Here is a 27,145-nt window from a genome sequence, read left to right on the forward strand (position 1 = left end):
CAATAGTAAATAAACTTAAAAGCTTTTACAAAGCGTTCTGTATATAGGTTTGGTTTTTATATTTGACTTGTGTCACTGCGTAAACAAACCAAATTGCTTGTTTTTTCATTCTACTTGTTGAAAATAATCTAACATTTAAAATGTATTATTTCAGTGGTTAATAGAAAAAATTACTTGTTTAAAACGTTGAAAGCTGAACATATTTAAAAGATTACGGCTTATCATGCTCAGGGTGTAAAATGACAATTAATTTGAAAAATAACAATAAAAGTGTTTAGCCGTTGAAATTAAAAAAAAAATCGGAAATCTAAAAAAGTAAAAGTGAACAAATTCATAGTTCTATCGCGAGTTTTATAAATTATTTTAATTAAAAATTTACTTTTGAAAATATTAACTCTTATAAATGTTTAATTAGTAAGATTGATAAAGTGTTTTATTTTTCTATAAAACAATAAAACGTATTTAGAATTTAATTTTGCAGCTAAACTCTTTAAGTTTATTTATAAATTTTTTTTTTTACTACGATCACATGCTACAATGTTTTTTAAATAATTAAGAAAATAACAAATAAATATGTTAACACATCTAATTTTTTTCAATTCAACTAATATTCTTTCAAACATACTAAAAATATGCATGTAAACTTTAAACTTTTTCAAATGAACAAAAATGTAAATATGTATAACTATAAATAAATAATTTTGTCATAACTCATTACGTGTTAAGAGTTGTAAATACGTGTTTTTTGTTTTATATTATAGTTTAGTTTAGAAAATATACATTAGAAACTACATTAATATAGGAAAATTTGATTTTATAAGACTGTAAATTAAATTTTGATCAAAAATATATAACTAGTAAATATAATATAATTTATACTTCGGTAACTCTAAACGTTTTTTAGTTTAATAAAGTGATTATAAATGTTTTATTATTTACTATTATGTGTTTATTAGATTATACGATTGTACAATGTTCATTGATTTGATAAACTTTATATTGCAACAGTTTATAAAACATGTTAAGTGAAAATTTGATCTATATAAAGTAAGTTTTACTTAAAAAATCAAAACTTTATATACTTGAATATAATATATATATAGTTTATTTTCTGTATAGTAAGTATTGACTTTAAAATCAAGAATGGCATTTTTGTTAGTAAATCACTTAATCTTTTTGGTACTCATGCTAATTGCTTCAACAAAGGATTACTAAAGAAATTTAATACTGGTGCTTTTATGCTTATACTTAAACAAGCCGAAAAAACATTATTTTATGCTTATCAATTTTTTTCAGTGAACCTGTAACCCATAAACCTGTAATTCTTGTAGTTTTCAACAACTCATTTTAATATAAAAAACAAAGAATAAAATACTATTGATTTATTTAGTTTTACATCTTTGCTATTGATTGTAGAAATAAGCTTTATCTTGATCTGCATTGCACTTTGTATTGAACTATACAATAAATGTTTGTAGGGGTAACGTGTGGGTGGAGCGTTTGAGCTAATGCTCCGTCACAAATAAATACTACTACACTAAAATAATGTTAAAGTTAATGTTTCCAACTAAGCTTTTGTTTACAAACGATTTGATGTATTTTCAGTAACTTTATCTTACTTAACTGTTTAAAAACAGTCAAACTAAGAGACATTGATACTTCTAAACTGTTTGCACCCCCAAACAAAAATAACACGCAACCGCTTACCTGGCTCGTAGCAATGCAATTAAAACGGTCAGAAATAATTCAATAACTTTCACTAAAGTGTTTATTTTAAATAAACTTGGTAAACTTAATAGAGTACTATTATAAACCTTGAAAGTTTTAAAACTTGACTATTAACAGTTACTGCCGATTGTATTGGCTCATAAAAAAATCTGATTGTGTTGTTTTTATTTCTTAATTATTTCTTTTAGCAAAAACTTTTTAAAATCACGAATAGTTTCAAAATTATTGAAGTTTGGAAAGTATTTACGATTAAAAATTTACTTTTCTAATAAAACTTTGATGTCGTTGTTACATTCTAAAAATCGCTTAAGTTTTCCTTCTGAAGAATTTTTAATTTATTTACTTTCGCTTAATAAATGTTGTTAGTAGATAACCATTAGTAATGTTTTTAAAAACTGTACCAATACAACATATAATCTAAACTTTTATATCAATCCCAAATAGGTAAATGAAACAATATTTTTTAGGTGTTACAAACAAGTTAAAGCAGTATCCCTTAAATTAATTCTACTATGACTTTAATAAAAACAATGTTGATCTTTTGCTTTACAGCTTTTCATCATGTCTTTTTCATCAAGTATTTTTTTAGCAAAAAAAATCTTTTTTTTGTATTCACTATAAGTAAAAACTCAATAAACTTTATATATGGTTTAACGTGCAATTGTGGACTCAGGCATTTTAATCAGAGCCACTTTAGCAAAGTACATATATGGAGTAACAGTACGAAAAGAAAATTCTAAAAAGACACATGATACTTTAACTTATAATATACAAAAATATAATTAAATGAATATAATACAATGACATAAAATAATCAACTTTGTACATAGAAAAATCACAACATCTCAAGTAAGAACACACTGTAGGGTTATATTGATAAACAGCATTATAAGAAAACACAGCGGAATCTTTCAAGTTGAGTTGTCGAAACCATTTAAGAAACATACAAATTTTTAAAACTGATAAAAAGGCGTTGTGAAATTATTTACGATTCACCTAGTAATTTACCTTCATCAGGTATTTTTCTTATTGATTGCTTTTCATTGTAAAATCCAAACTCATCTTGAATTGTTTTAAATACACCAACAAGTTGCTCAACTCCAAGTTTTTCCCTTTTAAAGAGTAAAACTTGATCATTTTACCAAACTTTACAAAAGTTTCTAAAGCTTCCTGAAGTAAAGACTTCTAGAAACGTGATCTTCACCAAACCAATAATCTGGATGCCCTTTAATCTCCTTCAATCGTTGTTTAGCATCTGTAGTTTTGTCTTCAGTTGAAGTTGCAACTGGTTCATCTTTTGCTGTACCTTTGGATTTTACTTGTTGACTCGATACAGTTGACTTTTGATCTTTTCGTAATGTATTTCGAACAATCTAGATAACAAACTTCTTTAAAAACTAGATTGTAAACGTTACTCCACATTGTCTACATTAAAATCCTTAACGAAAGTTAATTTTGTTTTTTAACAGTATTTAAACTGTTTAGAGTACTAACACCACTTGGCACTCAGTATGTACTAGTTCACTTAACCTTGTTTGATCATTTAAAATAATCATGGAAGTTTTTGTTTTGTATCAAGTATAGAAAGTTTTCAATAAAAAAAATCAAAATTATATTAATCTTAGTTAAAGTTTTAACTAATAAGGTTGCTCTCTATGCTAACAAATTGACAGTACCTAATTTTAAAAGTAGGATCTAAAAGTTTAGTATTAAGCTACTAAGCTTATATAAACAATATTTACTCTTTGTTATTGTTAGTGTTAATAAGTTTCGAAAAACCAACTAAAAAACTTAAAATTTTATGTGTTTTAGTTATTTACAATGTTTAACTACTAACATAACTGAAACATCGTTAAAATAACTGTATGTGTAAATTTATTTATAAATTTTTAGTTTTCTTTGTAACTTACCCGGTTTAATTACACGAATAAGACTAATTGTGTTTATGACAATAGTTATGATGACACAAATTACAGTAAAACTGTTTTTTATTTCTTATTTTTTATCTTTTTTTATGGTAAAACCTTTTTTTAAATTTTATTTATACTTTGTTATAAACAAATATTGCGTTTGTTAGAAAAAAGTATATAATTTTAAATGTATAAGTTTCTGCGTTTGTCTTTAAAACTTTAGTCATTAACTTTAAACACTTCATAGTTGTCTGTAAAATAAAAAGCTTTAAACAATATTTTGTTTTTTTTTTTAGAAAATAGTGTTTTTAGTTCAAAATTAGTTAAAATTATATAAGGCACAATATTACGTGTAATAATACTGTCTTTTTTTTTATTTGACCAGTAGAAGTTCCATCGTTTTATGAATTAGTTCGTTTTTGAAACTCTTTTTTAATATACAGTCTTGACTTTTTAATAATTCTTGTTCTTAATAGATAGTATTTTACAATTCAAATAATTAATTTCATTAAAAATTTAATTGTATACATTACTCCACAATGTCTATCATGAAACCTTTAACAAAAGTATGTTTGATTTTTGACAGTATTTGAACTCTTTTAAAGAATTTTATTACCACTTAGTATATATTAATTTACAAAACTAGTTTTCTGACTTATTAATTTTTGTTACTTCTCTTTAACTTCGGTCATAATAAGTATTAGTTTGTTTACATTAGAAAAAATTTAAAATACAAACACTTTTTCCGCTAATAATGGTATAATAGCCTATTTTAAATTTTTATATATTCAGTTAAGTTAAATTTAAATAAAACACACTTAAAGAAAAATTATAATTAAAACGTAATGACAGATAACTTTTTTTTTTGTTGGTTATAAGTAGTTAAAAATTTTTTTATATTATTATAACTTCTTTAGGTTAAAAGTTACGGCATTAGCTTTTTTTAGAAGCGAGCCGTTTTCTTTGTCGTATAACAAATCTTCATTTACCTTCAGATGGTGACAACGAAAAATTTGTTAGCACAAAGTTTATAAAAACAACTGTTTAAAGAAGTTTTAAGAATCTATAAGATCTATTTGTTACTATGTTATTTTCACGGTTTGTAATTTTTTTAAACAAAATTAAGCTTTTATTGTTTAAAAACAACAAACAAAAGTAAAGTTTTCTTCACCATTATAAACACGTTATGTTCTATTTTTCAATATTTGAAACAAAATAAAAAGTTTTATAAATAGTATTTAAATTCTGTTTACGCCATGAAAACATTATTAAATTCTTAGTTTTAAAACAACTTAATAACTTACTTTTTCTAACTCAAAAGAAAAGCTACTCACAGTTTAAGTTCTATAAAACAAATTAATAAATATCGGAGCGGCGTAAATTTTTTTTTTGTTGGTCTTACTTATATATTATAAAAAAATAGTTATAAAAGTAGATTATTAAAGAGTTAATTATTAAATAGTTTATTTACTTATCATTAATGCGAAAGCATGAAACAATTGTAAGAAAAAAACTATTTAAAACTTTTTATTAAAAATTTTATTAAATTATACATGTTTTTTTAAAAAATAAAAACTAATCTAATACATCACAAAAAAAAAAATTGTCTTTTAATAAATTTATCGTTGTTTAGAAACAAAAGCAACTTTAATTAAATAGGTAAAGTCGTATTTTAACGTTAAAAAATAAATTTAAAGTTTCAAAAGCTTAGCCACAATAAATAATAATAAAAAACAAAAGTTAATAAAAAACTTAAGAAAATTTAAGTTTATACAAATTTAAATTTATAAAATAATTTTAGTTATTTTATCCTTTATAAGATTTTTTAGAAATATTATTAATTGTTCCTAGATACGATAAGACCTAAATCTGTATCCAAGTTAAGTAAGAACCGATAATTTAAAGATTTTTTTTGTACATCATGTCTAAAAACTATTTGTTTTTAGCGCTTTTTATTTTGTTAATCTATATTCAACACGTTTTGTAAAAATAGTTATGATTAAAAACATTTAAAATACTTATTTTCAATTTTTTTTATTTCTAGGAGCAAAATAAGACCTTATTTTGTAAACATTTTTTATAATATTAAACAATTATAATTTTAAATATATTACAAAGTCTTGAACAAAACTATAAAACTAATCAAACAATATTTTATAATCTAGTTGTTTATTGAACACAAAAAAGACATACGCCCAAAAATATTAATTCTAATGTTAAAGTTTTTATATAGTTTAATAAAACCAAATTTTTATAAGTTTTTATATTTTAAGAAAGAAGTGTACCGTCATACATCTTTAAAAAATTATCGAGTGGAGGAACTGAATAAGTATTATCTAAAAAAAATTTTCTTACTAACATCTTAAATAAAAAAAGCTCAAATAAAGTTTAAGAATTACTTAAAGAAGGCTATCTTTATGTTTTGCTAAATTTTAGAAATAGCTTCAGTTATGGTTTTCAGTCTATAGTTTTCGTCCTAGCTTCATTTTGTGCATAAATGTTGAACATTCTAAATAGTAAGTGTATTAGGTTATTCAGCCCATAGTAAATTATTCAAAATAGAGCTAGAAGGATCCAGCAAGACTTAACAACACTGTCATTAAGTCAACTATAATTCTACTGTTAGTTAAAGAAACCGATGTTTTAAAACAATTAATTGCATTAATCAGTTATGAAAACTACAAGTTTACAAGTTATTTTTAAAACTTTTTTATTTTTTGAAACTTAATAAAAAAAAACTTAACATATGAAAGAATTTCAGGCTGTAGTATATATATAGTATATATATACATATATATATATATATGTAGTATATATATATATATATATATATATATATATATATATGTAGTATATATATATATATATGTAGTATATATATAGAAGTATATACATTTTTTGGTAATTTCCTAAGATGACTTCGCACCAATATTTCGCACCAATAAGCAAAATTATTTTACACTTTCTAATTTTACATTCTGATAAGACAAGTATAAAATTGAAATATAGGGAACACGATTACTCAAATTTGGACAATAAAGTTTTGTTTAATAGATTTTATCAGTTTTTTTTTTATTATCACTGTTACCCTTAACCCTTACTCGTGATTGGTACCTTTTTTTTTTTATTAATTTATTTTTTAATTTTATTTTATATTTTTTTTATAATATTTTTTATTAGTTTATTATTTTACTATCACTGCTACCCCTAACCCTTATTCTTGATTGGTAGATTGTTTTGATTTTTAATTAGTTTACCTTTCAGTTTTATTTTAAAAAATAATTTCTATTAGTTATTTTTATCTTCACTATCACTGTTACACCTAACCCTTACCATCGATTGGTAGCTTTTTTAATCAAAAATTCATTTTATTTACCTTAAGGTCTCAATGATTAAGGTATAGTTCAGATTTAGAGCTTTTCAACTCTATACTTGTCCTATCAGAATGTAAAATTAGAAAGTGAGTGAAAATATTTTACACTTTCGATATTACACTTTAATAAGATAAGTATAGAGTATACTTATCTTATCAGAGTGTAAAAATGAAAGTGTAAAATAATTTATATTTGATATTGGTGCAACATCATCCTAGGAAATTACCTTTTTTTTATCTTATGTTAAATTTTATTGTAAAAAAAACAAGAAAACTTGTATTTTTGAAAACCTTGAATTAATTTAAAAAAAAGTTAGTTAACATATTGTAAAATATTTTGTAAACATTTTGGCCCTGGGCATGACCATAAACTGTTCTGGTGTATGACTTGATAACCAAAAAGTTTTTTGTAAACCAGGTCCTTAGACCAAACTTTTTGGGAATATTTTTTTGTCGTTTAAAAGAGACCTTTATACTTTTGGAATATGTAACTGTTGTTATTGATCTACACAAAGTTACTGAAAGTGAACCCATTCGGGATCATTACATAAGTTTATAGGGCCATGAGGTCATAATATGAAGCTTATTCTGTACTGAAGTTATTCTACTGAATATTCTGTAGTTGATGATAAAGAGCAAAAAAATCATAGGCTTTTTTAATGGTAGTTTAAACCTATACTAGATATTATGGAAAAATTCAGGAGGTCAGAAGCTGTAATTTGGGAGCCACAAGGCTATAATTTGAAACTTACGCTAGATATACAGGAATTGATAATTATGGGAAAATATAAAAGTTTTAAGCGTTTTTAAAGGTAGTTTTTCTAGGAATATTGTCCTAGGGGACAATAGCTTTTTAATATTTTAAGGGGGCCTTTTGAAAAAAAATTGGGAAACCCTGATTTACACATATGTGGCCTGATGGGGTAGGGGTCCTGGAAATGGCTTTAAAATATCTTTAATTAGAATGTCACAAGATCAAAACCCAATGGTCAACACATATACAAAAAAAAATCCAATAACTAGTTTCAACTGTTTCTATAAGTTTAAGTTTAGTATTTTTTCTATCAAAGTTTCATACAAGTAAGGAAATTGATTTAAACTATGAGAGAATGAATTTTTTTCTAATAATCTGTTATTATTTATATTATTGCTATTTTACTTAAATAAAAATTCTTTAGCTCTAATTTAAATGCTTGAAGCATTTACAATTTTTTAAATATAGAATATCTGTATAATATTTTTTTTGTTGTAAGTTTACTCAAAAACTTAAAATTTCCCTAAAAGTTTATCTCTTTCAGTTTTTTATTGGCAGAGTCCGATATTCCTTGAACAGTTTTTGACAGTTTGGTGTTAAGTTTTAAAAAACAAAAAGTCAAAAATTGGGTAGCCATTCAAAAGAAAAAAAAACAGAATAACTTGGATTTTTAAAGTTTTGACAAAAACCTGTAAAACCAAAGAAATTAATAATTTTTGAAAAAAAAAACTTTGAAAAACCTGGAATAGGGTTTTGCCTCACACTCATGATAATTTTAATAGTTTGATTTTTTCAAAAAACTCATGCTAAATCAGACAAACTTTAACTAGTTTTGGTATTTTAATAAAACTCAGGCTACTTTGCTAGTTTTCTAACAGCTCAAACTAAAATAGGATAGCTTTATTATTTTGTGAATTCAATGTATTTTTATAACTTTAAACCTTCTTTTTGAAATTTTTGTAAAATTCCTTTTCTTTTTTTTAGTTATTTTAAAATGTTTTTTGACTAATATTTTTTTCAAGTTTTTTCTCAAGAGTAAGTTTTTTTAAATTTTGTAAAAAAACTAAGACAAATAGAGACTAGTTTGATGTAAATCAGGATATTTTTGCTTAATCAGTCTGGCTTGTTTGTGTTAAAAAGTGGCAACCCTTTTAAATAAAACTATTTAAATTAATGGAATTTAGGTTGTAAAAAAAACTTATTGTTTTAATAAAAAGAAACCAAGACAACTTTTGTGATACCTTAAAGAATATTATAAGGCCACAACTTTTTTTTAAGAACTTGAGAAATCCAGGAAAAGCCTGGAATTTTAGAAATTTGGAAAAAATCTGGAAAAACTTGGATTTTTAAACAAATTCAATAAAAAACTTGAAAAAAGGTGGAATTTTAAAGAATATTTCATGTAAAGTAATGAGGTTTTGATTAGATACAATAAATATATCACATTTAAAAAAAATGTTTAAGTTTATCATTAAAATTCTTTAATTTAAAAACATATTTAAAGTAGCCTCACAATGTCTTTTCAATGTTGTTATACTATTCAAGATTGTTTTTCCTTAAATTTAGTTTTATACTAAAAATGAACTTAAAAAACTTATACTTAAAAAACCTGGAAGAGATTTAGAAAACCTGAAAAGATTTATTATTTTTTTTTGGCAATTATGTAGTGGCAACCCTTCTTTTAAAACCAAAGATATTCTCCTATATAATATTAATTTTAAACTTAAAAAAACTGGAAAACTTTGACAAAAATTGGTAAAAGGATATATATTTTTAATAAAAAATTTACATTGCTATGAAAATGTTAAAAAAAAGGCTGTTAGCTAAGATAGAAATTACAAAATAATACCAAGTTTAAAAAACTAGGTGTACCCACTATAACCTTAATTTGTTTAGTTGTAGAAGTAGAATTAGAGTTCATAGAATTTTCTAAATAATAATCTGCAACAATTGAATATTTTATTTACTACCAGGTTTCGGTGGTAAAACAAAAAAATACAATCTTTTAAGAATAATAAAATAGTAAACTGCATTTAACAATGTTGCTGATCAATAATTAATTTGCACATTTTTAATAAAATAAGCTCTATACATTTCAGTAAGATAAGCAAAATTTTTCGGTTAAGAAAATTAACTCTACATTAATTTCCTAAAAATATACTTAATTTATAAATTTTATCACTTACAGTAATGAAAACTAACTTTCACACTTACCAGTATATCTACTTTTCATTTTGAGATTGATTTTTATGATTTCCAGTATATATTAAGTTCTCATTTTAAAAAGTTCACCAAAAACTAATTATAACATTACTTATTTTATCTACCATAACATTTAAACTTTTATTAGTTTTTTATTTTTTATTATAGTGGCCATGGGAATTCAATTTTATTTAACAACAACTTATACAAAAACAACTAAATTTTAAAAAAACTAAAGTGTATGCTTTAAAATACCTTTTACCAAATTATAAAGTTTTATTATTTTCTGATATACAGTCTGTTTTACAAAAAGTTTATAATAAAACAAAGTATTATGGAATAATTTTTCCAAACTAATTTATTTAAACAAACATTATTCAACTTGAAAAATTACTAAATATTTATTTCCCTTTAAGTTTTTAAAACAACTTCCTCAATTGTTTAGCAAACATTCTTGCCATATTTGAAAAAAAGTAAAAAAAAAAAATTATGAACAAAAAATAATTTCATAATTGAAAAATAGTTATGGGGAAAATAGGTCATTTTTAGTGACTTAATGTTTATTGTTTTATATATATATATATATTCAACTGTTATATAACTGAGATATATATATTTTAATTTTTTTATAAATTCTAGTATTATTAAGTTCTCAATTAAAAAAGTTTACCAAAAACTAGTTACAACATTACTTCTTTTATCTACCATAACATTTAAACTTTATTTTTTTAAATATTTAGAACAGTGGCCATGGGAAGTTAAATTTATTTTACAAAAACAACTAACACCAGCCCTTAAGTAAAATTTAATTGTATGCTATAAAATACTTTTTTCCAAATATTAGAACTTTATTCAATTCTCAGATGTAGTCTGTTTGATTATAAACTTTTTATAAAACGAAGTATTACTCAATAATTTTTCCAAAATAATTTTATTAGAACAAAAGTTATTCAATTAAAAAAAAAACTAAAAATATATTTCCTCCTAAGTTTTTAAAACAACTTCCTCAATTGTTTAGCAAATATTCTTTGTCATGTTTGAAAAAAAAGAACAAAAAGTTATTTCATTAAAAAAAAAAGTTTTTAATTTTTATGTGGAAATTATGTTATTTTTAGTTACTTAATGTTTATTATTTTATAGATATTCAACTATTATACAACTGAGATATATTTATTTATATTCTTTTTTATTCTTTTAATTTACACCTTTTGTTAGAAACCTATTAAACTTTTCGATTTAGATTGATATTTTCTCAAAGTTACTTTGAAATTTTAAAAAATCAACTGATTGGATAGCAAAGTTAGTAATGTAAAAGAAAAGATGTTTACCCACTTTCCCCTATTAACTTTGTTTACTTGATTACAAATTGTGGAACAATGCCATAGTTAGATCTCGATACCTATACATTGTATTCTTTCTTATATGTTACCAAACTTTGATGGTGCAAAGCATCTCAACTTTGTTGATGAGGTAAAAAAAATACTGATTATACTACAGTGTTAATTCATTATCTGTTGAAATTGTATTTTTAAAAACTATCCTAGCTTAAATTTTTGATACAATTTAAACACTAATAATGTTAAAGCTTTGTTTTTACAATCATGTAAACATCTTTACTTTAGGTGTCTTTACTATTAAAAAATAGTATATTAAATAAGACCATTAAGTTGTTGAACAATTTTATGTAGTAAAGTATTTGTATTGATAAAAATGTTGTAAAAGTGTAAGCAAAAACCTTAATAAAACTTCAAAATTTATGTATGTGATTTTTAATTTATTAATTTCATTCCAGTATAGTAAAAACTGTTTTGTTAAAAAGTCACATGAATTCGTAATGTCAACCAAATCAATCTACAAGAAAGAAAAGCCCGGTCCATCCTCGAAGGCTGGCACAGCTGAAAGCATCAAAGACTCAGCTGAAAAGACAGAAACCAGCACTGAAACTGGCTACGTGGATCACAAGGAAGCCCACTACAAAGACATAGTCAGCCTCTTCCACAGGGACGAGTTTCAAGACGTGACATTTGTTGTGGAAGGCAGGAGGTTCTGTGCCCACAAGGCTGTTCTTGCTTGCAGGTGTGAGTATTTCAGAGCGTTGCTGTTCAATGGCATGAGGGAGACCAGTTCTGATCTTGAAATTAAACTAGACAATGTCAACGCGGATGCTTTTGAAGCACTGCTCCAGTACGCCTACACTGGCTGCTTGGATTTCAACGGTGCTAAGCTTGAAACTTGCATTGAAATACTGGGTCTGTCCAATCAATACGGGTACCAGCTGCTGGAAAAAGCGCTTTCATTTCACCTTGAAAGCTCACTGACTGTTGAAAATTGCTGCAGGCTGTATGACGTTGCTCTCTTTTACAGCCAGGACAGCTTGATCAACAGCTGCATTGACTTCATTGACCGCAACAGCTCAAAGATAGCTGATCATCCCAGCTTTTTGACTCTCACCTTGGGAGCTTTTCACAGCATACTCAAGCGTGACTCTTTCTATGTACCTGAGAAAGTTATTTTCAACTGTGCCAAAAACTGGGTTGAAGCCAATCTAGACCCCAGTGATGAATCTTACATAGAACAGAAGGAGAAAGTGCTTGAGACAATAAGGCTCCCACTGATATCGTTCCAAGATCTATTTGACACCGTGAGACCAACTGGGTTTATCTCTGCCGATGTTATCCTTGACACTGTCAGGCTCCAGTCTGAGATAACAGATGGAACATTACTATCAAGGGGCATGCTGAGACTGAATGAAAACATTGCAACAATGAACTACAATGCCCACGTCATAAACGGCAACCATCCGTCAGTGTTGCTTGATAGCACCCACACAACAGACTACGACGCTGACCACCGCTACACCTTTCATGACATACATGAAGGGGTACTGAAAGATGAAAAAGGAATAAAAGTGAAGCTTGGACTGCCTTCCATCATAAACTGCATCAACATGCTTCTTTTTAATCATGACATCAGGGCTTTCAGCTACACAGTGCAGCTTTCAAACAACGACAAAGACTGGCAGACGGTGGCAGATTACACTTCTTCTTTGTGCAAAGGCTGGCAGGAGATACGGTTTGACAGGAGGGTAGTGAGATACATGAGGGTTGTAGGTACAAGGAACACCGGAGTGTGCAACTCAATATTCCAGCTGGTCACACTGAAAGCCTGCTTCAACACCGAAGAAGTGGAAGTGATAGATGGTTACTTGTGCCCTTCCTACAACGTTGCAACAGAGGAGAAGGGAGCTTGCTTGATTGATGGAGTCAGCCACGAGCACAACGCCCTGATAAACGGCCACTACAAGAACTTTGACTGGGACTCTGGCTACACTTGCCACCAGCTCAACTCAGGCTTCATCACCATACAATTGGCCCAACCCTACCTGATATCAAACATGAAGTTGTTGCTGTGGGACTTGGACAACCGCGCCTACAGCTACTACATCGAGTTCTCATTGGACAACAGCAATTGGACAACCGTTGTGGACAACCGTGACAAGAACTGTCAGTCCTGGCAGCATTTGAAGGTTGAGCGGACGCCCGCGGTGTTCATAAGGATCGTGGGGACCAACAACACGGCCAATGAGGTGTTCCACTGTGTCCACTTTGAGTGCAGTGGAGATTTGGAAGATGATGAAGAAAGTTCTGTTGAAAACAAAGATATTGAGGCTGAATTAAGTGAACAGTTTGAGGACTGTCTGAACGTCCAAGTGTAGCTTTTCTGTGTTGGTTTCTTTGTGAGTTTTGAATTATCTTGCCTTATATTGAGATTGGGCACCAAACTGTTTATGACTTTGTTGTATATGCAATTTTTTATGTACTTTTTCTCTGTAGAAGTTTGACTGTTTCTAAAACGTTTCCACATTTAAGTTAATAGAAACAACTGTATTTTATAACATACTCAAGTTAAGCACTTAATGTATTTATTCAAAATATGCCATGCCTTAAATAATTTGTCAGTTATAATATGTTATTGTGCAACTAAGTTATGTGTTTAAATCTGCGTACTAGGCTACAAGTATAAATTGCTTCGAATTAAATTTTAAGATACTTATTTGAATATAATTAATAAGTATTTTTCTGGTTTAATTTAAATTTTTAACTTGAGAAAACATTGTTTAGAAAGTCTATCAAAAAAAGTTTTATAAAATATTTTTAAAAAGTTCCAAGCTTAGGACCTTCTTAGTTAAAAAACTTAAGTAAGTACATGTGTTTTTATACCTCTAAAAAGTTATTAAGTTAAAGAAATCCCACTATTTAAAAATGTAAGTTTTTTTTTAATTTTCAACTTTTACCTTTTTGAGATAGCCATTATTATGCAGTTTGTAGCACACTTGCTTATTAATGTTCTTATGTGTTTTTTCTCAAGCATCAGATTCAATATTAATCAGCTAGTTTAGGATCTTGTTTTAAAATATTATGACCAAAGGTTTTGTTTTAGATATCTCTGCTTATATTCTTGAATTTAGAAAGATTTTTACCTATAACTTGGTTTAATGTAAAAAAATAAGTGACTATTGAGATTAAACAAACTATTTTTTTAATAAACCATTTTTACATTTTAGATTAAAATTAAAAAAGTCATAAGTTAAACTTATAACAAGTCATTTATTTAACTACATAATTCTAAATAATCATTTTTTTAAGATAACCGTAGACAAAAGGTTTTTTGTTTAGAAAAGATACTTTATTGTGTATAACTACTTTTTTAAATGTTTACATGTAAACTTTGTGAAAATAATTTGACTTTGATATTTTTTTTCTTTAATTTTTTCTTGTAAATGTTTAAGTTCACATTGACCATGTTTTTTTGATACACACTTAGAATAAATAGTTTTTAGTGTCTGTTTGTGTTGTTTGTAGCAAACTAAAAAGTGTAAATGCTTTCAACAACTGAACATCTCTAATAAAAATCGTCAATGAAATGTTATATGTAATTTAATAAAAAACTCAAACTTATTAGAAAATTTTGTTTTTGTTATCAACATTGTTTTAAAAAATTAAAACAAACAAAAACGAAGACTAAATACAATTTTTCAATATGAACACAAATTCATATTATAAACGCTTAATAAAACATCAAACTTAAAAACCCAACAGAGGCTAAATAGACGTAATTTAATTGGCTAATTTCCCTTGCGCACGGACCAATAGTGAGCAAGTATAGTGAAATGAGCGCAGGAAATGGTGTTCAAGCGGTGAAAAATGGTTCGAATGGTGTGGAGGAAACTGGCAAAAGTTTCATATCGAACCTTTTCTCGTGCTTCAGAAAACAAAAGCACGGTTTGTTTCATTGATATGATTTAGTTTAGTAGTTATAGTTTGTTTTATTTGTAAAGCTACCAGACGGAAGTTTCAAAAAAACAAATTAATAAAATTTTTATAAAACAACTTAGCTATAAAACTTTTAGCTAAACACAGGGTTGCCAAAAAACATGAAAACCTGGAATAACCTGTAAAAACCTGGAATTTGACATTTTAGGCTAAAAAACCTGGAATTTTGAACAAAAATCACTAAAAAAAACCTGGGATTTAAGCAATTTTTACATGTTCAGTAATAAAATTTCGATTTGATACAAAAATCTATCATATAGATCAAAAAATTTTATCATCATCAAATTGTTTTTAAATTAAGAACACATTTAAAGTAGCTTTAAAGTATTATTTAATTTTTTTTTATACTATTTAACACAGTTTCTTACCTTAAACTTAACTTTAAACTAAAAATAGACCCAAAAATGTGTACCTTTAAAGACCCAGAGGAAATTTTGAAAACCTGAAGACAATTTGCCAAAAACACTTGGCAACCCTGTAAAGACGTAATGAGTTAAAATTAGTTTTGAAATATTTTTTAAAGCAAAGCTGTACACTTTATAAATAATAAAGAAGTTATAAAACTAAAAAAAATATACTACAAGTATGAATAAGTTACATGTAATCTAAAAGTTAAAACATTTTTACAGTCGAGCAACAGAGGGAACTCGTGGCTAATGATGCAGAATATAATTTACAATTCAAGTACTCTGTCAGTGTTTGTTTGTATTTTAATTAGTTTTGTAATTATTTTACTTTTATTTTGCAAAATGTCCAATTTCGTTAAAAACTTATGTATTTAATTGCACTTTAGGTTAAACTTATCGTTGTTAACAAAGAAACTGAGCTTTTTTAAATGTAAAATTTATTTGATTGGTTAGTGAAAACTATTGCTTATAATTTACTTTGCTTATAAAATTGTGTAAGACTCTGTAACAGTATTTAAAAAATTCGAATCACAACAAAATATTTATCAAATAAATGTTATTCCAGGTGAACAAGATAAAGACTTCAAAGTACACGTGGTACAACTTTTTGCTGAAGAACCTGTTCGAACAGTTTCACAGGAGGGTGAACTTGTACTTTGTTGGCCTCACCATCCTACAGGTGCGTTCCAAAACAGGGGTCGGCAAACTGCGGCCCGCGGGTCAAATGCGGCCCTCAAATTCAAAATGTGCGGCCTGCGAGCTCCTTTTCAGCAAGAATTGTGCATTTTAAAAACAATAAAATTTAAATATTTTTTATTAAAAACTTACAGTTAGGCTCTTAATTCAATAAATTATTGCTTAATTTATCATATTTTTGATCCTAATTACTGTTTTTCTATTGACTACTAGAACTTTTTTTAAAATTAATGTGGCCCTTGAAGGTCTTTTTTTCTAAATAGTGCGGCCAACGAGCAATTTTTTCTAGGAAAATTGGCCTGCGAGTTAAATAAGGCTGCCGACCCCTGTTCTAACAAAATATTATAAGTTTTACGCACGTTATTGTACACGGGTGCAACTTTAAGAACCGCTGATTCAGTTGTTGTGATACATCAACAAATTGTTATTGTATCATTGCTATGTATGCTATATTTGCATGTTTAAAACTTGCATGTTTAAAACACTTGCATGTTTAAAACAAGTGTCAGGTTATAGTATAAGTTAGTGATGCGATTGAGTTTATTTATTGCCATTTATATCTAATTTTACTGCAAACAATTCCTTCTTCGATTGCCAAGTTGCTTTGGCACCTTTATTTTCAACTGCTTCGTTGCGGTGAACTCAAATAACGATTGCAAGCTGCAGCCATCCAGGCGCTGCTTGCAGATCGATGTGATTACACCCAGCCCACTTAAGATGTGCACTTGGTTTCTAAAAAGTGTTATAATTAGCTTCATTGTCGATATACCGTTAATTAAGGAAAATAGATATTTGCTGCTTTTCAGACTGAATAGCAATTAGTATCTGAAAATCAATTAATTTTGAAATAAATTGACTGTTTTTGTGAAGTTTTGGAAAGTAGTTTATTTTACTGGCATTTAGAATTTTTTCGAAAGTGTGAATTAATTGTACTGGAAGTTTCTTTTGTAAATTAATGAATATGAATGACTTGTTTTATGTTTTTACGGTAAAGCTCAAACAAGTCTTTTGATCATCTCCTATAAATATGTACAAAATTTATTTTTATTTAATTTGCCTTACCAAATGAATTGAAATTAAGCGACGAATACTTTTTATCTCCTTAAACAATGGGTTCTTATCCCATTGTCGTATTTAAATAATTAATTTGGTAAAAGTTTTGACATTAAAGCCATTCGTTACGGTTGTTCAAATCGTTTTGCATTAAGTTGAAAGAAATTAAATATATAATAATTTTTTCCTTGAAATACACCTGTAAGATGAACAGTTTTGCAATTATCCTGTCAACTATAATGATTACACAATAACCGCTTACTTTTATGATCTGAATTGCATAATATATTCTAAGCGATTGAAGATAACTTTTTTAACCTTAAATTTGTTTTAAAATTGTAAGTTAATTTACAAAAAAAAATTTACAAAAAGTTACATGAAAAAAGCTAGCAAATATGAATGTATAATGGTTAATTGGTTGTCAATAATGCAACAAATCTACTTGTCTTTACTTTATTCAAGTAATTACTCAAGCTTTGGTACATTACGTATGTATTTTATTAGTTTAATTGTTTCTTAGAATCACTTTTTTTTTCAAAACTATTTATTTTTAATACGCATAATTGTATGATGTTTTTCACCATAAAATAGGTATAAAGCTTGTGTTTTGTATAACTCTAAAAATACAATCAATTTCTAGTGATACGTAAGTTGCTGATTAGTTAGTTTTAAAAATTGTCTTGTATAAACAATTTGCATCACAATTTATTTTGATGCATCATATGTTGAAAATATATGCCTAATCTAAAAGATTAAGTTATATGATGTATAAAGCGCTCTATGAGAAATTGAATTTGTGTTGATGAATTATATGTAGAAATTCTGTATGGTGTTGTAATAGCTTAAGTTTTGTTATTATATATATTGTTTTAAATGTAAATTAATTTTCATAAAAAAATGTTTTAACCCAAAGTTATAATGTATATAATATAATTTGTATAGTTATCAACATTGAAAATAAAAATATAGTAGGTTGTACTTAATATACTAAATATTTGAAAAAAAAAACGGCTTTAAATTAAATACAAGAATTTAAAAAAACGTTTGTATTTTTACAGTTTATTCCTGAAATATCCTCTCTCAACCCAACATCTACCCTTATTCCTGTATTATTCGTGTTATTAATCACAATGGTGAAAGACGGTCATGACGATTTGGTTAGTTTGATTTGTTATAAAAAAATTAGTTGTTTTATGTATTTTATTCATTATTATATTGGTCAAAGACGATTATGTCAATGTAGTTAGTTTGTTTTATTATACTATTTTTTTGTTTTACCAAGTTTGATTACATTTAAGTGATACAAATGCTTGACAAAACTATAATTGTTTGAATATTAAAATTAAAAAAAAAACATACTATATAAAGGTTATAAAAAAAAGTGAAAATTTTCTGATGACTTAAATATAGATAGTTTTCAGTAATTTCCAAACTTTTACCTGTAATTAAACGCTTTAAATGTATACTATATAATACTTATGTTGGAGAAAAAACGTAACCAACTTTTTGATATATTCAGTTTTGTAAAAGTTTCAGATACAAACGTATATAGGAGAAAGTTTTTGCTGAATATAGGTTTTCCTGAATTTTAAAGTTCACTAAAAGTCTATCTCTTTCTACGTTTTCGAAGGAAATGATTTAAATTTTCTAGGAATTGTTTTCGCAATATTAGAAAAAAACTTTCAGTAAAGAATTTAAACTGTATTAAGCAATGAAAATAGTTTTTCTATTTAACACCAATTGTGGAATATCATATTTTTCTCCCTTTTTGAGCTCGCTCATAAATGACCAACTTCATGAAAAATTCACTCAAATGCATTCACCTTCCCACTATATATATACTATACAACACTCGTGCCAGCTCATTAACATTTTATTTTTTTTTTTTTTGTTATTTCCAATTGTTGTTTTTCCACTTGACCTTGGTCGTTGTTGTTTTTCATTCATTATTAATCTGTGAAAAGTAGCCCGAGTAGTTTTTTTGCGACTTGTACAATCTGGGCTCAGTGTGTCACAACTTGCAAGAAAAGTCCTCTGTAAGATAAATTAAAAAAAAAGATCATAAATAAAATTAGGTATAACAGGTAGTTGTAAACAATAAATTTTGATATAAAGTTACACATTTACTTAATTCTCTTAATTAAAGAGATTTTAAAAATTGTTTTCAGTAGATAACTTCATAGTTTTATTTTAACGGTTTGCATCAAAAAAAAACTATATAGCTTTTTACAATTTAGACATATTTCTTTACTAATAAAAAAAGCTTTTTAACATCTAGAGTTTTTATTTTTATAATTAGTTAAATAAAACAATTTTTTAAATTACTCATATAAACAAGTAATTTTTCTATAGTACCGCCACAAAAACGACCGTCAAGTGAACAGTAGAAAAGTGAAGACCCTACGCAGAGACGACCAGGGAAATTACAAGTTAGATTTTGTTATTTTTCATTAACTTGTTGTTTACGTTTTGAGAATTTAGCTTAGATAAATCTAAACAACTTGTGTATTCATAATACCTTATTCGATATAATACTTTTTAAACCTTTTAATTAGAACTTTGTTTAATTGTGGTTTCAAAATTTTAAAACATAGTGTGTATTATCAACTTTTTAAAAAGTTGTTTTTAAAATTTGCATAAAACATATATTAAAATGTATTTATAAAAAATAAAATACTTATCCATCTAATTATTGACAAAACATAAATTTCAAATATTGATATTGTGTAGCATGTACCTTGTAAATATATTTTGTAATAAGACGAAGTTAAAAAGTTATTACATTACTTTTAGTAATCAGTAAATTTAATTTCAGCTAACAAGTCACTAGTGATTGATTCGTGGGATTAATAAATTAATTTGTGTATTCAAACAATTTATTGGTAGCTTATTGTATTGTACACAACACTATTCCTTTGGGTTTAAAATTGATTGAACAGTATTAGATCAATAAAAAATAATTACTTAAGCATTTTACTGTTTTCACAAACAAAGAGACGAAAATTAATTTAATTAGTTAAAAAGTTTTAAAATAACTTTGAAAGTATTTTTACTTATGACTTGCTTTAAACAGCTTCTCAAATTTTCTTTTAGACTATAAAAAGTGTTCCTAAAAAACTAAATTGCATTTATTTCTCCATTATAAAGTATTAAGTTATCTTTAAAAAGTTAACTTTTCCTGTAAAACAACTTTTATTAATTGTTATTCAGTTTATCTGCACAAATGACAGCCGATTTGTATTTTTAGAAAAAAATAAAATGTTTTTCAAAATTATATTTAAATGGTGCGATGCAGTCATATATTTATAAATACAACAAGTATCCATAAAAATTTTAAACAAAAACAAGTCTTTTTTTCCATAATTTTAACAAATTAATGAGCCATGACATACGTATAAGAGAAATTCGCTTTAGATGAGTATTTTTTTTCAAAAATATATATATATTTAGAAAAGGCCAATTGAGTTTATTGATCCAACATAAAAATAAATTAACAAGTTCACAGAAAAAAATGTTTTATTAATTGAGTCTTTCTTGTTAAAAAAATTATAATGTTTGTAAAGTATTCATAAAAAGTTGTCTCAAAACTTAGTTTTACTGAATTAATAAATCCAATACGCAAATAAGTATTAGTTGATTCACATGGGATACTGCTTATTAATTTGCATTAAAAAAATAAATAAAATGTTAAATACAGGCTTTCTCATTAAATGAATTATTATAATAATTGTAGGGTATGTATTAATGAATGTTTTTGGTGCATGTAGAACTTACTTAGTATACTATTAAAGCCAACTGAGTGTAAATACCCCAAATATAATGTAATTCACATGGGATTATTGTTAATGTGCATGTAGGTACGTGGAAGAAAATTGGGCCAATTTGAAAGTGGGTGACATTCTGTGCGTGGAAAACAACCAGCCTGTTCCAGTTAGTTTAATTAATTTATAAACATTTAAATTAAATAGATTTTAAAAATTAAATAGATTTATACATATATGTGTACATAAATTATACATATATGTTTTGCTTTTAGAAGAATTTTTGTGTCTGTTTACATTATTAGCTACTAAATATTAAGTATTAATAGTAATACACAGTTAATAGTTTAGAAATTTGAGTTTGTATGAACTGGTATTTTTGCAGCTTTTTAGTAAGTTGAACATATTTTATATAAAATATATTTTAGTTTTGTGTGTGCGTTTGTAGAATTAGGTATTTTTTTAAGTAGCATATTTGTGTAAATTTAAAATTAGAGATAGTAGACGAACATAAGCTACTAATAAAGCATAGTCAATTAAGTTTTATTAATAAAAAAATACCAGACATGAGTTTGCATGAACTGGTAATTTGCAACTTCACTTTTCTAATATGTTTCTGTTTAACTTAATTTTATTGTTTTATGGTGTTCTACCAGTTTTTCCTCCTTTTATAAAGGCTAAAGTAAAGAAAAACAGTATTATAAGTCACATTGTTTTCGAAAACTCTAAGTTTAAATTAAAACTTCATTTGAAAAGCAACACAAAAGTTAAGCAGGTAACAAACGTACATTGCAATACAAACAAGTTTATTTAACAATTCACTCTGTGTACAATAAAACGTTTAATATATACACATAAAATTTACAATTTGATTTTGTTTATTATGTATATTTTTAAAGTATGTGATTTAGTTTTATATTCTATTAATATGTGATTTAATTAAGTATATATATATTTTTCAAAATATAATTTTATTTAGTATATGTTTTTTTAATATGTGATTATATTAAATATATATATATTTTCAATATTTTTTATTTATTTAGTATAATTATCACAGTGCGACATGTTGTTGTTGAGCAGTTCAGATGAAAACGGACTTGTATATGTGGAAACTGCCGAACTTGACGGGTTTGTTTTATTAGTATTTATTTAATTACTTCTAGGTGAAACGGCGCAAGCTTGAATTGACAATTGTTGAATAAATTATATTTAATAGTTAAGCTTTTTATATTACTTCATATAGTTTTTTTTTATATATGTTTTTATTTAATTACTGTTTTTTTTATAATAATTTTTAATTGTTTATCTGGAAACTGCCGAACTTGACGGGTTTGTTTTTTTGTAATTAACTACAACTACAATTTTTAATTAATTATAACTGTCAACTTTGTACATACACGTATGTACTTTAAATAAATAAAAGTTTAATTTATTATTTATATTATATATTTATACTAATTTATTAGTATACATGCACACACTACACAACACCATATGTACATTTTTATTCGGTCGTATTTTTAATTCAGGACTTTGTACAATTAATTTTATACTAATAAAAATATGTTTAATTTGTTGGTATAAACATACATCTGTATACTTTTTAAATGGTCTTCTTTATAGGTGAGAATTTATTTAAAAAACAGTAACTCACAGCTATATTCATATGTTCTTTAAATAAATAATTACTTAATATATTAGTTTTTAATTGCTGATTAACACTAGTGACTTTTGAACTTCTGAAAAAGGTGTAAATTCTAATTAGCCTTTGATTTGTCTAATTATTTTGACTTGTGATAATGTAGGTATTTAGTTTACAAGGTTTTATGATGATTAATTTAATTGACACTTTATCACAACTAAATAAAATAATTGCAACAAACAATAAACATTACTTGCGCACTCGTTTAAACTTTGTGTATTTGTTGTAAAAAGGTTAATCTTAGTTGTATGAATATAAATACATATGTACTCAGTTGATCAATCAGTTCTTTATTGCTATGATAAAATAGATATCACAATAAATTTATTTGTATTTCTTTTTTATTAGGTACAATTTAGTTTTTTAATTAATTTTCTACAAAAAATACAGTTAAGTAAACAAATAAAATAATTTAAAATTGGTTTTTAACAGCAACTCAAGTTTTAAGTTTGAAGTTAATGTTAAACCATTAATTAAATGATTAAATGTAAACAGCATTTTAAAAAATGTAAAAATAATCGTGTACATAACAATATTTTTTAAAACGATCATTGAATATATTAGTTTTAAATAGTAGTTCAAACTTTTAGATTTTGTTTAATATTAAAACACAATTGTAACCTTTAACATCATTGTTCTCTTTATCCGGTGATTTAATTGTATGCTGCGTTTCAAGTACTTAACATTTTGATGTTTTCATTGTAGATTAGTAAGAAGTTGTAGGGTGTTTGAGTGTTTTTTATAAAAGTGCTTGTAGAAAACAATAAAATGAGATTATTTAGTTATGTTACTATTAAAATATATTTTTAAAGTACTTATTTAGTTATTTTTTTCACTTAAATTTATTTTGTAATAGTGTTACTATAATATAACAAATGTTAAAGCTTTTAGCAGCTATACATAAAAATTTTAAAAGTAACATTGGTGATTGATGATTAAATGTAAATTTAACCTTAAAAGAAAGTTTACATAAACTGCTATAGCATTGTAACATATACTTATATTATTAAAAGAGATGTTAAGTTTCTTGAACTTGAAGTTTCAAGTATAAAAATTTTATGAAACATATATGATTTAATTAAAAATTAAATTTGAAACTTAAATTTATTTAATCATAAAATTGTATAACACGGCAATCTAAAAATAGCTATTTTGCATGAAAGGCATAAAATTTTTGATTTGTAAAATTGTGGTCAATCACACCACTGTTGTTGAGTGCACATCAAATAATAAATTGAACGATAAGTTGTGTGGTTTCAACTCGAGTGTTTACACATTTTCTGTGTTTTCAATCATGTTCATATGTGTGCTTGCATTTGAATAGTGAAAGTAAGCCCATTGAAAACTGTTTATAGTTTTGACTGATAGTAAATTAATGTTAAAGTAGTATAATTTCGGTACATAAAATCATTTTAGACAGCGATTTAGCTTTTTAAAATAAAAGTAACTATAAAATATTAATTTAAAATTACTATACTTTATTTAGTGAGGTGAGCCAGCAAAACCTGTTAAAAAGTTTAGAATTTGTAGTTAATTATTTAAATCTCATTTAAACTCAGAAAACTGGGGTCATAAATTTATAGTCAAATTGGTTGTAGAGAATTCCGTTTTTAAATGGTAATAGTATATTAAGTCAATAAAGCAGATCTTATAACTATGTATTACAACGAAATAAATAAAAAATAATATTAAGATCATTAAAAAAAAATGTAAATAAGTTTCAGCATTAAAATAAATACGTTATAATGAAAAGTTTAATTTAAAAAAGAAGTATAAGTTCTAAATAAAACAAAAAAAGCTTGATATTGTGAGTAGTTCATAACACTGTAGTATTGTAAAAGTTGAGTGCTTTCGTTTCAAACACAGCATGTGTTCAATCACATAATTGTGCATTGAAATTGTCTGCTGTTCAATTTTATAATCAAATTAGTGAATTCAAGTTATGCGGAAGAAATTCTCTAGGCACTTGTAATAAAATAGCTTGTTGTTTGATTAAATTCTTGTAACACTAGAACTTATTAAGTGAACAAGTTGGTGTGCAGCCTGTTTCAATTTATTCAAAGTACTAGACACTTTGGCTTTCTGACAACTTTACATTCAAATATTTTGTTTTTGTTTGCGTAAACTTTAATTGGTAAAAAAAATTGTATTTAAACCTTATTTATTTTACTTTTAGTTGTTGGGTTTTGATTTTAGTTACAACTCAATCCGAAAATTTACTAAAGTTTCTCAAGTAAAACACGTCCGATGTATATAAATAAAAAAAAAGTTCAAAAGTTTTAATTTAAATTTCTGTCGTGACTCAATTCTCAATATAACAAGACCAATTTGAAACCGAAATCTTGGCGGCAAGCTGCTTTGATCTCTCTTTCAAGTGGCATCACACCACTATGTGCAGCGACACGCCGGAGGTCAACGACCTTGGAATTACGAAAGGTCAACGACCTCTAGTAGCCAAGTTGTTCCAAAATGCAAGCACGTACCGAATAGCGCTGCGGTATTTCTACTTTTTTTATTGAGAATTTTTATCTGGTTCAATCTTTGGCTGCCAAATAAAATTTATACTTTCGTCTGCGCTTAGTTTTTGAAAGAGACACATATACATTGTTGAATTTGTACTCTTACACTTTTGTGTTTTGTGTTTATTGTTTATATATGAAACTTTTTTTTTGCATTTAAGTGCGTTTGAATGTACAGACATCTTGAGAAAAAACCAGAATATGTTTTGGAATGTGTTTATTTTATTTTTTTTTACGTGAAGGAAATTGCAAAAAATCATTTTCATTAAACTTTGTTCAACATAAAACTACTATCTTTTTAAATTTTACAATACAAACTACAAAATACACGTTTTAAAACTTAATTAGTTGAATTATTCCAAAATTAGTTTTTATGTTCAGCTATTATAACTTATGCATAATTAACAGAGAAACAAACTTGAAAGTTCGCCAGACATTGCCGGGCATCGGTGAATTGCAGAACAGTACCAACAACTTTGCTGATTTCAAAGGTAATATTTCAAGTTTTTTTCAAATTGTTTTTTTATACATTTTAAGTGAGCTTTTTTATGATGTGTGCAAACTGTGTTACGATTATCAAGCTAAAAATCAAAAATTAACATCAATATTATTACGTACTTGTGAGAACATGTATGAAAAAATTCGGAAAAATTCATTAAAAAAACATTAAAATAGAATAGCGACGCTCGTATGATGAAATTACTGTCGCAAGAATTTAAGTTATTTTTTTACATGATAATTTGAAATGAAAAATAACTTGACGAAAAGCAAATTTTTCAGCTGGGTAACTTTTTCGTGATGAAAAAGTTAAATTATTTAGAATAAAAAAATTTGATGTTTTTTTCGTACGAAGCAGTTTTTCAAGTCTTTTAAAATTATTCTCTGCATAAAAATAACACGCCATGAAAAATAACTTGTAAAGGATCTTTTTCCGCATTGCAAATTTTTACGAACTTTTTAAAAATAACTTGAAGTAAGCCTTTCTCCGCAAGTTAATTTTTTCACGATGTTAGTAAGGTTTAAAAAAGGTTTTTAACAAGCAGGTTTTTATACAAAACAACTTGCCGTTAAAAACAACTTTAAGCTCATTTCTCAGCTGTTTAAATGTTTTACGGTCTGAAATAAAAATTTGAATTTTTTTTTATTTATGCCACGCTGTGTTTTACGACTTTTTCAAATGTCAAAAATTTATTCATCAAGTTTTTTTATTCACTAGAGTTGATTAATTATTCAAAAATAAATTGTTCATCGGTTAAAGCAATTTTTCACGCGTTTTAGCCTTTCTGCAATAAATTAAAGTGATGAAGTTTTACTCGGGTTATTTCGTTTTATTTTTTTTTATTTTACACAGACAATTTTTCTCACAGTTGTCAGTGTTTATAAACCGTTTGTTTTCTTAAATGATAAAAAAGTAACACATTTAATTGTTCACGATATATTTGTTAATTAGATAACAGTTATACAAAGTTAAAAAAAAACGGAAGTTTATTTTGGTAGCTTTTAAATAATTATCCAAACATTTAGTAGAAAACTCAGTGCATTAAATGTGTTTAGTTATTAGTTTTCCTTATGTTTTTCATCAAGAAAATTAATGTTAACTTGTTTAAAACAACAAACTTTTTCTAAACCTTTTCAATGTTAAAAAATAAATTTTACGCTTTATTTAATTTGTAACGTGTCATTATTAAAAAAAAATAACTAATC

At 25.9% G+C, this 27,145-nt stretch overlaps 2 protein-coding genes across 2 annotated transcripts in view; both read left to right on the forward strand.

The window, feature by feature from the left end:
• Nucleotides 1–11,763: 11,763 nt before the first annotated feature.
• LOC145839537 (BTB/POZ domain-containing protein 9-like) lies at nucleotides 11,764–15,045 on the forward strand. Its single transcript, XM_082947136.1, has one exon. It carries the CDS (start codon nucleotides 11,802–11,804, stop codon nucleotides 13,680–13,682), a length of 1,881 nt encoding a protein of 626 aa, XP_082803262.1. The 5' UTR covers nucleotides 11,764–11,801; the 3' UTR covers nucleotides 13,683–15,045.
• Nucleotides 15,046–15,070: 25 nt separating this feature from the next.
• The window catches only part of LOC145839538 (putative phospholipid-transporting ATPase IM), a 37,324-nt gene continuing 25,249 nt past the window's right edge, over nucleotides 15,071–27,145 (forward strand). Inside the window, exons 1-8 of the mRNA XM_082947137.1 lie at nucleotides 15,071–15,249; nucleotides 15,930–15,991; nucleotides 16,273–16,386; nucleotides 18,515–18,613; nucleotides 19,809–19,885; nucleotides 21,314–21,386; nucleotides 22,278–22,348; nucleotides 25,850–25,932. Of these exons, the coding sequence (XP_082803263.1) occupies nucleotides 15,138–15,249; nucleotides 15,930–15,991; nucleotides 16,273–16,386; nucleotides 18,515–18,613; nucleotides 19,809–19,885; nucleotides 21,314–21,386; nucleotides 22,278–22,348; nucleotides 25,850–25,932 (691 nt within the window). The 5' untranslated portion in view covers nucleotides 15,071–15,137. The remainder of the gene's footprint in view (nucleotides 15,250–15,929; nucleotides 15,992–16,272; nucleotides 16,387–18,514; nucleotides 18,614–19,808; nucleotides 19,886–21,313; nucleotides 21,387–22,277; nucleotides 22,349–25,849; nucleotides 25,933–27,145) is intronic.

The sequence above is a fragment of the Thalia democratica genome, chromosome 6 (assembly GCF_965202585.1).
Source record: "Thalia democratica chromosome 6, ktThaDemo2.hap1.1, whole genome shotgun sequence".
Classification (NCBI taxonomy): Eukaryota; Metazoa; Chordata; class Thaliacea; order Salpida; family Salpidae; genus Thalia; species Thalia democratica.

Coding starts and splice junctions, on each gene's coding strand:
- LOC145839537 (XM_082947136.1), top strand. CDS start 11,802: ATGTCAACCAAATCAATCTACAAGAAAGAAAAGCCCGGTCCATCCTCG.